Source organism: Phacochoerus africanus, chromosome 9 (genome assembly GCF_016906955.1).
Source record: "Phacochoerus africanus isolate WHEZ1 chromosome 9, ROS_Pafr_v1, whole genome shotgun sequence".
In the NCBI taxonomy this organism is placed as follows: Eukaryota; Metazoa; Chordata; class Mammalia; order Artiodactyla; family Suidae; genus Phacochoerus; species Phacochoerus africanus.
In genome coordinates, this window is record NC_062552.1 from 95,136,873 (window position 1) to 95,150,268 (window position 13,396).

A 13,396-nucleotide genomic window follows, 5' to 3' on the forward strand; every position below is an offset into this window, starting at 1 on the left:
TGCAACAATTTCCCTTTCCTCAACTCCCATAGCTCTACGCCCTTGGGTAGGCTTGCATGTAAATAGCTCAAATAAGGTACCTTATGTATTGGCTTCTCTCAAATCTAAAGGCACCAGCAGACCGCCTTGAGCAGATATGAACTTCCAGCCATTGGGAAAAACCTATAGAAATGTTTCCCAAAGCAAATGCCAACATCTCTCCCCACGTCCTTCCTCCAGAGCAGCTGTGCCTCTTCCCCACGGCCAAAGGTGTTCCAGAAACTCATATTACTAATTCACGAGGGCCTCACACTGAAGACTGTCATCTTGAGCCTCCGTTCAGTAAGTTCTGATTCAGTCTCAGTCCTCTTAAATGAGAGGCCATGTCAGGTAAAAGGATTCTCTTTTTAAGAGATCCTTCAAGAGTTCCCGTTGTGGCGCTGAGGATCCGGCGTTGCCGTGAGCTGTGGTGTAGGTTGCAGACGTGGCTCGGATTCCGCGTTGCTGTGGCTCTGGTGTAGGCCGGTGGCTACAGCTCCGATTAGACCCCTAGTCTGGGAACCTCCATATGCTGTGGGAGCGGCTCAAGAAAAGGCAAAAAGACAAAAAAAAAAAAAAGAGATCCTTCAACATAACCCCTTGTAACTTAAAATAAGATTGACTATAGCAACATTTATAGGAGCTCTATGTATTATAGTATCCACTTTCCAACAGCACTCATCTTCCCTCTTAATAGAGAAGGGACTATAGCACACAGGTTCCCCACTTTGGAAAGAGCAGTCAAGGACTTGAATGCTGGCAGTCAGACTCCACAGACCCAGCTCCCGGTATTCACTACACCAAACTGTTTTACTCCTAGACCCAGGCATAATGGGAACACAGACCTTTCACTTGTGTTGCCAAATTCCATTTCAGAAAGCCACAGCACCATTACTGTTACTGATATCGTTACTGACAGTCTTCATTGCCTGTACTTTGGGTCAGACAGGGATGAAAGACAGATAAGGAGCAAAAACAAGAGATGCTTGAGCAGCGCACACAGATCCCCTGGGGATCTTGTGAAAATGCAGATTCTGATTCAATAGATCCGGCTTGGGGCCTGAGAACCTGCATTTCCAACACGCTCCAAGGTGACACTGGACCGCTGCTGTCTGCAGGACAGTTTGAACAGCAAGGGGGTGAGATGACTCTTACTGTGTCCCTTGTGGCAAAAATAAAAGGAACAGGGTCGTATAGGTGCCACAGAGCTGTTTGATGCTGTGGGAAACAGAGGTGGAGCTTATCACCAAGGAGTCCCTTACACACCCATGAACTTTTTTTCAGCTGGTAGGAGCCTTGTGAGGAAACCCGCTTTTCCTTTTAAAAATGAATCTGAAGCATAAGAAGACAATGTACCACGGTCGAAAGCATATTAGGGATGAGTCCAGGTGCCCCACACCATCCTTGACCCCACACACACTTCTGGAACACAGCAAGCAAGGAGCGAGCAAAGCAACATGGGAGTGCCGCTGCTTTAATACGGTGTGTGCCACGCAGTTATCAAAGCTGTCCACACTCGGCAATTCTGTCCTGACCATTTTTAATAAGCGATACTTTTTTAAAAAAAATGTGCACTGATAAAGAGGCTAATTACACCTCTGGACTTAAAAACGAGAAGACAAGCCACAGAAATTCTCTTCCTTAAAAAACAGCCATTTCAAAAGATTTTCTTTAATATCATAAAATATTTTCATGGACAAGTGAGCTAGCAAACACACATGCACCAATGTGCCTTTTGACAAGATTATCCCCTACCCCCACCCCCACTCCCACACCAAGATGGACATGAGATTGGAGAAATGAATACAGCAGATGGTACAGATAGAAAAAAAAAAATCGATAAAAAGGATGGATATAACATTGTGCTTGGTTATTTTCCTGTCACAACAAAACAAAACATTTCGGTGCAAATAGTTAATTTTTCCTCTTTTCCATTTAAGTCTGGTGGAGAAAAAAATACTTTTTTCTATAATAAAATATGTGGTTTTTTTGGTTTTTTACTTTTTTTAACGTAACTTTCTTTTTTGCAGAAAATAATTTTGTAAACTGTCACTTCGCGGGCAGGGAGGCTTGATGCCCCGTGGGTCCCAGCTCGCCCCTTTGGAGGCGGAGCGCAGAAACCAAACCCGGGCTGGAGGGGCGGAGGGGCGGGGGCAGCAGAGGCGGAGGGCGGGGCTCGCACGGCGGATGGGGGCGAGGTCGCGGACCAGGCAGGGCGGCTTAGAGGTCACTCTCGCCATACAGCGCTGTGGAGAAGGACATGTAGTCCAGAGCACCGGGCACGGCGTCGGGGCCGGTGTACGGGGCCATTCGCGCAATGCAGTACTCGGCCTGGTCAGGCGGCAGCTCACGGCGCAGCTCGTCCACCGTGATGTAATTCTGCAGAGAGAGCGCGGTCAGGGTGGCCGTAAAGCTGTACGGCCGCAAAGCCTGAAGGACGTAAACCTCACTCATCATGTTAGGTACCCTGGCCCTTTCCTTGCACTTCTGGATATAGAAATGCTTATATATGTGTATGTGTGTGCTTTTATACACTCACATTCACATTATACACATATGTATATCATGCATACATATGTATATCATGTGTATATATACACTATATATTTAAATCCCGTTATATTTTCTGCTTCAATAACTACTTCAGCCGGTTCCCAAGCTAATTCAAAGTACTAATTGCACCTATAATCTCATGGAACACTCTAGTCTGCAACAACCACAGGCTGGAGCAACACATATCTGGTGGTACAGAGTAGAATCCCACACCCACTCAGCTGGGCTCTGTGGAGGTCATGCAATTCCAGCAAATTACCTGAGTTAAGCATCTAGGCTTGGGCATCACTGCCACAGACAGCTATATGACACATGTCTGCAAAATGCAGACCTCTCCCCACCCCAGTCTGGGTCTGCTTTCTTCCCATTCCTTGGGCTTGCCATGAAAGTCAGCTTGGAAGCTGCTGCTTTGGGGAGCTTGAAGCTCCAGAACAGTTCAGGGGCACCCAGCCTCGTGCCCTAGTTCTGCCAGAGTACCCTAGGAGCCAGTCCGAAGGAGGGAGGGGTTGGCCCTCAGGTCACTTAAAAAAAATCAGGAGACCAGGTCCCTTTCTGGGCCCGGAAGACCTCTACAAAATGAGTCACTTCAATGATGTAGTTTATGAGAGTCTTTCCAGCTCCAAGGTGCTATGACTCTAATACTGTCCTTGAACTTTAATCAGACTTTAGAAACCTCTTTGTTAGTTGAGTCTTTATTTCATTGTAGATTGAGACATTTCAGAAACTATACTCCCTATTGGCTGAAAGAAGGATGGTGAATTTTACAGAAAGGGAATCTGGCCTCTGGACCCCTCTGCTTCCAATTTCCCCTGAATGCTCCCACTTTTCCACTGTCAGGTAGGCACACTGCTGGGAACGTGGGAGATTTGGGAGATTGAAGCTGACTGCCTCCCACTCAGGATAGAAAAAATGAGAGATGTTTCCTTCTTGCTCCCCCCACCCTCCCACTGCCATACCTTGCACCCAGAATGATGTAAGAATGTGAAGTTCAAGTGCCCAGATAGGGCCTTCCATCACCCAATCACATCCCCCACCTGATGTGCCTGTCCTCCACTACCATCATTCCATCACACGTGTGACATGTGGTGCCCCTGGCAGGGGACATACCCCACCCACCCCCAGGCCAATGCTGTGTTCTCACACCTTAGTAGATCCCAAAGCATTACAGAAATGGGCAGAGGTGGACAGCAGGGAGGCCCAGGGGAGGTACTCAGGCCTTCCCTCCAGATCAGTCTCTTCCAGGACGGCACCCACACCACAGCAGCCTCACCTTGTCCCCAGCCAGAATCTTGAAGGAAGCCATGACTTGATCTGCTGTATCCGTGTCGGCCGTCTCGCGGGACATGAAATCGATGAAGGCCTGGAACGTCACTACCCCCAGGCGGTTGGGGTCCACAATGCTCATGATGCGGGCAAATTCTGCCTCTCCCTGGAGGGAAGAGTCAACGTGGGGCCTGTCAGCATCTCAGCCATGCTTGCTCTCTCTATGGACCTGAAGCCCCTGAGGACGTGGAGTAGCCTGAGGCTGTGAGAGAGGGCAGGGGCGAGGGCTGACCTAACCGGGGTTGTCTTGAAGGGCATGGTAGGAACCTGACACCCAGACCCAGTTCAGGCTTAGAGATGCCTGGGTTCCTCTGGGACCATAACTAATGACAACCATGGCTCACACCCCGATAGCCCAGACTCTCTATCAGGCACTAGTCTAAGTGCCTTGTATATTTTACTTCATTTGACTCTCACCACAACCACATAAGGTTGGTATTTATTATGCCCATCAGGTGTCCACATGAGAAACCGGAGGCCCAGAGAGGCTTAGTAGGTGCCACAGCCAGTAGGTAGCACAGCAGAGACTTGCACTTGGGTGGTCTGGCTGTAATACACCGTACCTTCTGCGTGTCAGGCAAGGACACAGTTCCTTCATTTAACCCTTACGCCAGCCCAGCAGGGTTCCCCTCACCTTATCCGCGCCCCCAAGCTGGCAGCGGTAGAGCTGGGATTCACTCCCAGGTTCCCTGCTTCTAGAGCCTGTGCCCTTGCCCCTGCACTGGGCAGCCTGTAGGCTCTGCAGTTGGCACCATGGCCTAAGAGTCACCTGGCTGCCCAGCTGAGGCCCCTGCCTTGCTCAGAAGGCCTGCCTGAGGGCCGGCAGCTGAGAAGGTTGGGGACGGGCTTGTGGCAATGGTGGGGGGGGGTGGGGGGCAGGCCTGGCTGGGGCCATCACAGGGCCGAGGTGGAACTCTCCATGCCTCATGCGAGATGAAGCAGAGCCAACCCCCGCCCAGAAGGTCCACTACCAGTCCTTCCTGGCCGCCTTGGGGTCCACCCCACCATCCACGGTGAGAGGGAGAAAGCCCATCTCCGCTGTAAAGATCAACCAGCAGAGAGAAGGCCAGGTCTCCCTGGACAGGCCCCGTGGCTGGGCCCAACCTTCAGGGCACCATCTTCCCCACGGACCAGCATCTCGAGGCCCCTCCGGGAAGGGCACCTCGAGCCCGAGGGCCTCCAGCTCGCCCCGGCCAGGACTCGGCCTCTTCGGTCAGCTGGCTGCCCCTCGCCAGGACAGAGGGTGGGGTTTACGTTACCATGTTGTAACCCATGGAGATCAGGCAGGCGCGGAAATCATCCGTGTCCATCATGCCTGTCTTCTTCTGTGGGGCCATTGGCACCGAGACACAAGGAGGAGGAAGGGCCGGCCCAGGGCCAGGAAGACAGGGCACAGATGGCCAGAGGGGAGGTCGAGGGGTCCGGTTTGGGGGTCAGGAGGGGAAGAGGGGCATAGGAGGGAGAGATGCAAATAGACATCCCGGGGAAATGTCCACAGGAAGGAGGAAGACAGAGCAGGGAGAGGCAAAAATCCGTCCACAGGATGGAGAGCGGCCAGGAGAGAGGAGGGTGGGCACCGAGCCGGTTCCCACGAAAGACCACGGAGGGCAGAGGTCAGAGGTCGGAGAAGTGGGCGGAGGCGCCCGACACGGGCCAGGCGGGGACAGCAGGAGAAGACGAGCCCCGCGGCCCACGGGAAAGGGGAGACGGGGAGATCCAGACAGAGAGAGAAAAGAAAAAGGAGAAACGCGTTATTTCTGGCCCCGGACGCCACCCCTGAGCGTGCTCCATGCAGGAGGTGAGTACCTGGGGGTCGTTGCCAATATCATAACCCAAGCTGATGAGGCAGGCTTTGAACTCCTCGGGACCCAGCGTGCCGGAGTGATCCTGGGGCCGCCGTGCGCCAGCCAGCGAGCCATGCGGTGCCAGGGAGGTGGAGGCGGTGAGGGGAGGAGGGGTGGGCCATGCCCCGGTGGAGGGTAGCGTGTGTGGGGAGACACGGGGACAAAGGCATGCGGAGGGGGTGGGTGAGGAGTGGAAGGGGCGGGGGAGGAGGGGAAATAAAAGTGCACACGTTAGACACACAGACGCGGTCTAGAGGGTCGCTCACCCGGGCACGCGCCGCGGGATAAGAAGCTCCCCGCCCAAGTGCCCAGGCCCCTGCAGCCCTGGGGCCCCAAGGAGGGGGGGTTCCAGGGGGGACTCCACCCACCCAGGTGCCTGGAGGGCAGTGAAGCAGGCAGGGGTGGTGGGCAGCACTTAAGCCCATGCTCCCACCCCCTGTGGCCACCCCAAAGCCCCAGGGTACTAGGAGGGGCAGCCCACACAGGGCTGGCCCGTCCCAGAGCTCAGATGAGAACTGGGGTACTGATGACTCTGACACCCCCTCAGCCTCCTAAGGGCTTCCCCCTGGGGGTGAGGGGAGGAGGGAGCCTCCGCTCAGTCCTGGGGCAAGCAGCAAGGAATGGTCCCCACCGGGGACAGCAGGCCTTCCCTTGAAGCCGCGGCAGCTTTGCTCCCAGGGGCTGACTCCTCATGTTAGGAGAGCAAGGGTCAGGGGTCGGAGGCCCTCTCTCCACCCACAATACGAGCACTGTCTCCAGGAGAGCAGGGGAGCTCGTGGGACACCAGGCTGGCTTCCTGGTGCAGTGCAGAGCCAGGGCGGGCTGACTGCCCTTCCTCCCTCTCCCCCGCCCTCCCCACCTGCCCAGGAACCGGGCCCACGCCCTGGGCAGTGCCCTCCAGGGCCCTGAGGTGGGGGCGGGGGCTGTTCTGCGCAAGTGCAGGGAGTGGGGCTCACCCGGTCAAAGTGGTTGAAGGAGGCCCGGAACTCGTTCATCTGCTCCTGGCTGATGCCCTTGGCATCCCTGGTCAGGATCTGGTTCTCCACCTCATTGATGGTCCTGGCGATGGTGGTGAGGAGCTGCTCCCAGCCCACACGGATGTGCTGCGGGTTGGGGGGGCGGGGGAGCTGTCAGCGAAGGGATCCCAGACCTCCTCTGTCCCTCAACCATCAACATGGCCAAAGCCACCAAACCCGGCCTTCTGCCTGGATTTACCACGTCACCAGAGGCAGGAAAACCAGAACAAGGACAACACACCGAGACAGGGGACCCAGATGATGATGAAGGGGGAAGCACAGCAGGGAGGTGGCCTCTGCCCAGGATGACCAGTGTGGTCAGGGCAGGAAGGAGGGCAGAGCTGGCAGTGGGAACAAGTAAGGGACAAAAAAGTGGCGAATTCCCTGAACACCCAACTCCCTAATCACACACATATGCTTCTACAAAACAAGGAGTCATGTAGGAAGCAGATTCCCCGCCAGCGTTTAGAGACCCCCCCAGCCTCAGAATCACCAGGGTGCTGGTGAAAAATTTAGATCCCTGGGCCCCATCCCAGACCTAGCCTGGAGACGGGGCCCGAAAATCTGCCTTTGCGACAAGCTCCTTGGGAAATTCAGAGGGCGCTGAGGACTGAAGACCCAGAGCTCCGGGAGTGAGGGAACGTGAGTCTGGCCTCACTCCAAAGCCAGAGTTCACCTTCCTCCAAGACCAGCTTCCTTGGACGATAGGTAACCTCTCCCCCACCCCGGCCCAGGACCAGAAAGCAGAAGGGGGATCTGGGGCTCCCTCTCCAGGGAAGCAAGGCTGGCACCACCCACCTCCATGGTGTAGTTGGTGTGCTTGTTGTCGAAGATGAGCGCCTCCTGGATGAGCTGGTGGTCGCCCTCCAGCTGGTCGATCTTGGGCTTGTAGTTGACAATGCTCTTCTCGTACTGCCGCAGGTGGCTGAGCTGGTCCTCCAGGGTCCCGTGCATCTCGATGGAGATCCTCCCGATCTCCTGCTCACCCGGGAAGGAGGCCCTTGTCAGACCACCCGACTCTGGGCCCTTGGGGTGGAGACTGGGGTCGCCAGGTCACTGACCAACCCCTCAGATGGAGTCTCGGCATGGAAACAGCATCATAAGGGCGTATGACAAGCATCGTTATCACCGGATGAAAACCTCCTGTCTCTCAGGGACCTCTCAGCTTCAGGAAGGGGATGGATGCAAGGTCGGCTGCTAACCTAAATATTCCCTCCTGTGCTTGCCATTCGAATCCCTTCCCAAGCCTGTTCCTGTCAACCATCCATCTCAGTGACCCTCCCCTACTGGGCGGGGCTCCTCACAGCCTCGGTGCACCGGGCTTACCTCCTCAGTGGCCATGCACCTGCTGTTTCGCTCCTAGGATGCCTGCCTGGCCTACCTCCATCCACCTGTCTCCGAGGGCCAGGCCTAATCCCCCCATGTCTGTCCATTATTCATGTAAACAACCCTTGGTTATGAAAGCACTTCCTGTGCTCTCCATTCAACCCAGCAAATACTTCCCAAGCACCTACTATGCACAATGTGTTAACAAGCAGGTGGGGGTGGGGTGCAGGGGAGATACAAACGTGAACTTGACATGGCCTCTGCCCTCCAGGAACTGGGAGGGACATCATGCTCTAACCCAAGAAGTGTCTCCTTCCTTATCTATGCCACCCCAATACCCAGTGCAATAACTCAGCCAAAGATTGCATGCTTTCTCAAAGCTTGGTTCTCTCTCGGGGGGGATCAGCCTCTTTGACCAAGCCCATGACTCCGGGGGAAAGCAGATCTGGTTAGCCACATGAGCCAAAGGATAAGCTGAGTCGGCCACCTGGGCACCAACCGTCCTACGGGACTTTCTCATGTGGCTCTTTGGTGGTGTCCCTGTGTGGGTCTTTGCTCTCAAACCAGACATTGGGATCAACCCACAGCCCTCGCCTGCATAGACTCCTCACCCTCCACGGTGCAGCAGACCAGTCGTGGGCTCAAGACCCCCAGTGCCCTCGGGTCCTGCCCGAGAGGAAACAGGGAAAGCCTGGGGGGATGGTGCTGGGGAGGATGGAAGCCCTTCTCCCTCCCCCTCCCATGACGGGACCCACCTCCATCTTGGTCTGGATCCAGGGCCCGATGACATTGGCCTGCGCCCCAAACTGCTTGCGTAGCCTCTCGTTGTGCTGCTGGCGGGCATGCTCCTCCGTCAGGGCCTGGTCCCTCCGCGGCACCAGCTGCCGCACCTGGGGTGGGAACAACCAGGACACTGAGGATGAGCCAACCACCAGCCCCTATTTCAGATGAGGAAATGAAGGAGCCAGGAAGGAAAGGGACCAGTCAGCAACAGAATACGAGTGAGCACGTGGACCTGTTCTAGAAATTCAGTCATTAACCTGACCGATTATGAGTGCTTACCATGTGACAGTGAAGTCAAGGAAAAGTCAGTGAAAATCAGTAACACACACAAAAATCCCTGCCCTTCTGAAACTGGCAGAGGCTCTGCCAGTGCCCCGCCCAGCCCTTGCACTCACGTGGTCCCATTTGCCATTGATCTCCTGAGGCGTGATGGTTGTGTAGGGGTTGGTGCCCGCCATGTTGACGTGGTAGGTCTGGACAATCTTGGACACCTCGTTGTGAATGCCCAGGATGGCCAGGCGCTCCTTGTCGGCATCAGGGAGGGTGGCCTTGAACTGCTCGTGGGCTGTGGTCAGTCCCTGGATGGGGGGGGGGGAGGCAGGAAAAGCACAGTCACTGGGAGGGACCGGCGCCTCCCGTGGGCGAGATGAGCAAAGGGAGACGTGTGGTCCCAGGGGGCGGTGAATGGATGGCGCCACACCAGCTGGGAGACCCAGAGCTACCAACAACCCAGGACGCTCATGGCTGAGATTCAAGATGGCAGTGCCAGCTTCACGCTCAGAGCTGCTGAGGTCAGCAGCAACCTCCTGGGGGCTCACACCCCTCCAGGCAGGGACAAGTGGTGCCCGGGGTCTGCGCCTCAGGCGACCTCCCCCAACACAGGTTCCTTAGCACTTTGCAAAACCTTTTCATCTAATGCTCTGCAGCTGCACGAAAGAAGGGTCTACTGCCATGAAATGAGCGCCAAGATAATTATTCAGTTAAAAATAAAGGTTCAGGATACAGTGTATAATATAAGCACTTTTTGTATGAAAAAGGGGCGGGTGTGGGAAAGAAGACGTTAATAAATAAATGCATGTGCTTGCCTACGGTGACTGTGTGCTCATCCTGCTCACCTCTGGGGAGGACACGGGGAGCCTGGGGACAGGGGGGTAGGAGTGGAACTTATTGCACAGCATTTTTAGCTTTATTTTTTCTTTCGAGGGCTGTACCCACGGCATATGGAAGTTTCCAGGCGAGGAGTCAAATTGGAGCTGCAGCTGCTGGCCTACACCACAGCCACGCCAGATCTGAGCCACATCTGCAACCGACACGGCAGCTCACGGCAATGCCGGATGCTAAGCCCACTTAGCAAGGCCAGGGATCGAACCTGCATCCTCGTGGACTCTATGTCCAGTTCTTCACCCCCTGAGCCCCATCGGGAACTCCACCTTTCTAGCTTTTAGATTTTAGACTATGTGCATATATTGCCACGTCAAAATAAAATGCAAAACTTTCAAATCTGTCGAATCCTGGGGGTTGCTATCTCTTAATCCTCTCCTAATAGGGACAGTCCTGCAGGAGGGTGACCAGCAGAGTGTGCAGGCAAGGAGGACGGCAGCATGCCTGGATCTCCTCGATGGTGTGCACGATGAAGGTGTCCTGCAGGTCCTCCATGGCCCCCTCCATCCAGTTGTTGAAGGGCGCGGCCCGCTTGGCGTACTCCAGGTACAGCTGGTCAATGGTCTCTAGCAGTTTCTCTGTCCGCTGCGAGTGCCAGATGGGGTGGGGGTGGAGAGGCATTTAGCAAAGTCACATCCAGAATGCCCCCCCATCCCATCCCCCAACAGCCTTCAAAATCCTCCTGGCCAGCCACCATGGGTTCAGGTCTGGAAGCACCAGACTAACAGGCTCTCTCTGGGTGCTGGTTCTTCATATGGGGTGTATGGGCCCCCCTCCCTTGAAGTCACCCGCCTGGCCCCAGAGAGTCTGGTTTGGAGAGAAGAAAAGTTCTCCAACAGCTGGGGTTGGCCTAAGAACACTGAACTGAGTATTTCCATCAGGGCAAAGGCCAAGTCCAGAGCCAATGTGAGCCTTCTGCAGGCAGGCCAGGCCTGGGGAAGGTCTGGGGAAATCAGTGGAATCTCTCAGCCCAAAGCGAAGGGAGTGAGGAAGCAGGAAGGGCACACAGAGCTGCCGGAGGCAGGCCTCCACCTGCCTCGGAGTCTCACCTCCAGAGCTTCCCTCCGCTTCTGGGTCAGGGCCCCCAGATTGTCCCACTGGTCACAGATCTTTTGGCACCGGGCGTTGACACTGGGTGAGTCGTAATAGTCCAGCTCACTGGGAAGGAGGAGACAGGAAGAGTTAGGTGACCAGGTGACCTCCAGGGTCTGCTCCCCTCTCCCTGGAGCTGGGGGCGCTCGTGATGCTGGAAGGCCTGCTGTGCTTGCTTTATTAAGACCTTCCAGGCGCCCCCTCCCACCCTCAACTCCTTGGCTTTCAGGAGACTGCTGGTCTCCTGTCCAAGGGCCCCCACCCACCCCAATCCTTCCCCGGGGGGTCATGCCAGTCTTGACCCCAGTGCCCAATAGCAGGGAGCCACCAAGGCCGGGAGGAAAGCCAGAGCCAAGGCTTGTCCTCCTCTGGTCCCACGGTCCTTACATGTAAGGACTGACGGCCTGTGTCTGGAATGGTTACAGGCAGTCCCCCACCCGGGGGGCATTCTTAGTTTTCTGCATTGATGATCTTCAAGTCCAGGGACCCTGCTCATTTTTCAGGCCACACCCCCACCTCCCACGGGGCCCCAACCCCTCGCTGGCCTCCACCTACTTGAGCTCCTGCGCGATGGCAGCGATCTGCTCCACGCGGTCCTGGTGGGCGGCCAGGTCGCTCTCGAAGGCCTCGTGCTTCTTGAGCAGGGCCTTGATCTCTGAGAGGGTGGCCGTCTCGTAATCCTTCTGCCGCAGCATGGCCTCTTTGCCTGGGGCCAGAGATGGGGCACAGAGATCAGTGGGAGGGGAGCTGGGGGGGGGGCCCACCTTCTAGACGCCGACCACCCACCCATCCGGGCCTGGGAGTGCCACTTCTGGTACATCCCAAGGAGATGTCCCCCATACAAGGATTGATTAGCTGAAGTTCGAGAAAGCAGATGGTGGGGCTGGAACATCTCTGACGCAGGGCACGTCCAAGAAGTCACGACTCTTCATGGAACCCATGCAGGGCCATTAGGAGTCGTGGCGTACAAAGGCTGGCCAGGACTGGGTGGGAACCTCCGGGCATAATATTAACTCTACTTATTTACTGGCCATGCCCACGGCATGAGGAAGTTCCCAGGCCAGTTCCCGGTTCCAACCTACACCACAGCAGCGACCAGAGCTAAGCCACATCAGAGTCCGCACCAGATCACTACCCCGCTAGGCCATCAGGGAATTCCATTTGCGGCAACATGGATGGAACTAGGGACTCTCGTCCTGAGTGAAGTAAGTCAGAACGAGAAAGACAAATACCATATGATATCACTTATATCTGGAATCTAATATAATGCACAAAGGAACCTTTCCGCAGAAAAGAAACTCATGGACTTGGAGAATACACTTGTGGTTGCCAAGGGGGAAGGGGAGAAATGAGAGCGACTGGCAGCTTGCAGTAAATAGATGCAGAATGTTGCCTTCGGGATGGATCAGCAATGGGATCCTGCTGTGTAGCCCTGGGAACTCTGTCTAGTCACCTTTTTTTTGGGGGGGGGGCTATTTCTTGGGCCGCTCCCGAGGCATATGGAGGTTCCCAGGCTAGGGGTCCAATCGGAGCTGTAGCCACCGGCCTACGCCAGAGCCACAGCAACGCGGGATCCGAGCCGCGTCTGCAACCTACACCACAGCTCACGGCAACGCCGGATCGTTAACCCACTGAGCAAGGGCAGGGACCGAACCCGCAACCTCATGGTTCCTAGTCGGATTCGTTAACCACTGTGCCACGACAGGAACTCCTGTCTAGTCACTTATGATGGAACACATAATGTGAGAAAAAAGAATGTATACATGTATGTGTAACTGGGTCACCATGCTGTACAGTAGAAAAAATATATATATAAATAAATGATTTAAAAAAAATAAACTTTAGAAGCAGCAGGAAACAATGATCCATGCTTGTGGTATAACCAGGGCCAAGCACCTCAGTGGTACCCCATCCTGAGAGTTTCTGCAAGAGTTCCCGTTGCAGCTCAATGGTAACAAATCCGACTAGAATCCACGAGGACACAGGTTCGATCCCCAGCTTTGCTTAGTGGGTTAAAGATCCAGTGTTGCCATGAGCTGTGGCATAGGCCAGCAGCTGCAGCTCCGATTCAACCCCTAGCCTGGGAGCTTTCCTATGCCACAGATGCAGCCCCAAAAAGATTTTTTTTAAAAAAAGGAGAGTAATTTCTCCAGTGTTTCTTGCTGGCCCCCAGCAGCCCTGCAGGGATCCCTCTATCTCAGTCACTCTCAGTGTGGACGGCATGTCCAGTGCATTCTGCACATAACCCATCAGTGGCCAGAACCTTCTCCAACCCTCTTT

The 13,396-nt window shown here is 55.2% G+C and overlaps 1 protein-coding gene across 3 annotated transcripts in view; it reads right to left on the minus strand.

Moving 5' to 3' along the window:
* Positions 1 to 1,476: 1,476 nt before the first annotated feature.
* ACTN1 (actinin alpha 1) overlaps positions 1,477 to 13,396 on the minus strand; it is a 105,349-nt gene continuing 93,429 nt past the window's right edge. Inside the window, exons 12-22 of one of the 3 annotated variants that reach the window (XM_047796602.1) lie at positions 11,672 to 11,822; positions 11,074 to 11,182; positions 10,469 to 10,609; positions 9,259 to 9,441; positions 8,836 to 8,970; positions 7,553 to 7,732; positions 6,695 to 6,841; positions 5,701 to 5,781; positions 5,154 to 5,219; positions 3,842 to 4,000; positions 1,477 to 2,397 (exon numbers count right to left, since the gene is read on the minus strand). In XM_047796602.1, the coding sequence (XP_047652558.1) occupies positions 2,239 to 2,397; positions 3,842 to 4,000; positions 5,154 to 5,219; positions 5,701 to 5,781; positions 6,695 to 6,841; positions 7,553 to 7,732; positions 8,836 to 8,970; positions 9,259 to 9,441; positions 10,469 to 10,609; positions 11,074 to 11,182; positions 11,672 to 11,822 (1,511 nt within the window). In that variant the 3' untranslated portion in view covers positions 1,477 to 2,238. The remainder of the gene's footprint in view (positions 2,398 to 3,841; positions 4,001 to 5,153; positions 5,220 to 5,700; positions 5,782 to 6,694; positions 6,842 to 7,552; positions 7,733 to 8,835; positions 8,971 to 9,258; positions 9,442 to 10,468; positions 10,610 to 11,073; positions 11,183 to 11,671; positions 11,823 to 13,396) is intronic. The other 2 variants (XM_047796600.1, XM_047796599.1) reach the window with 2 other exon arrangements.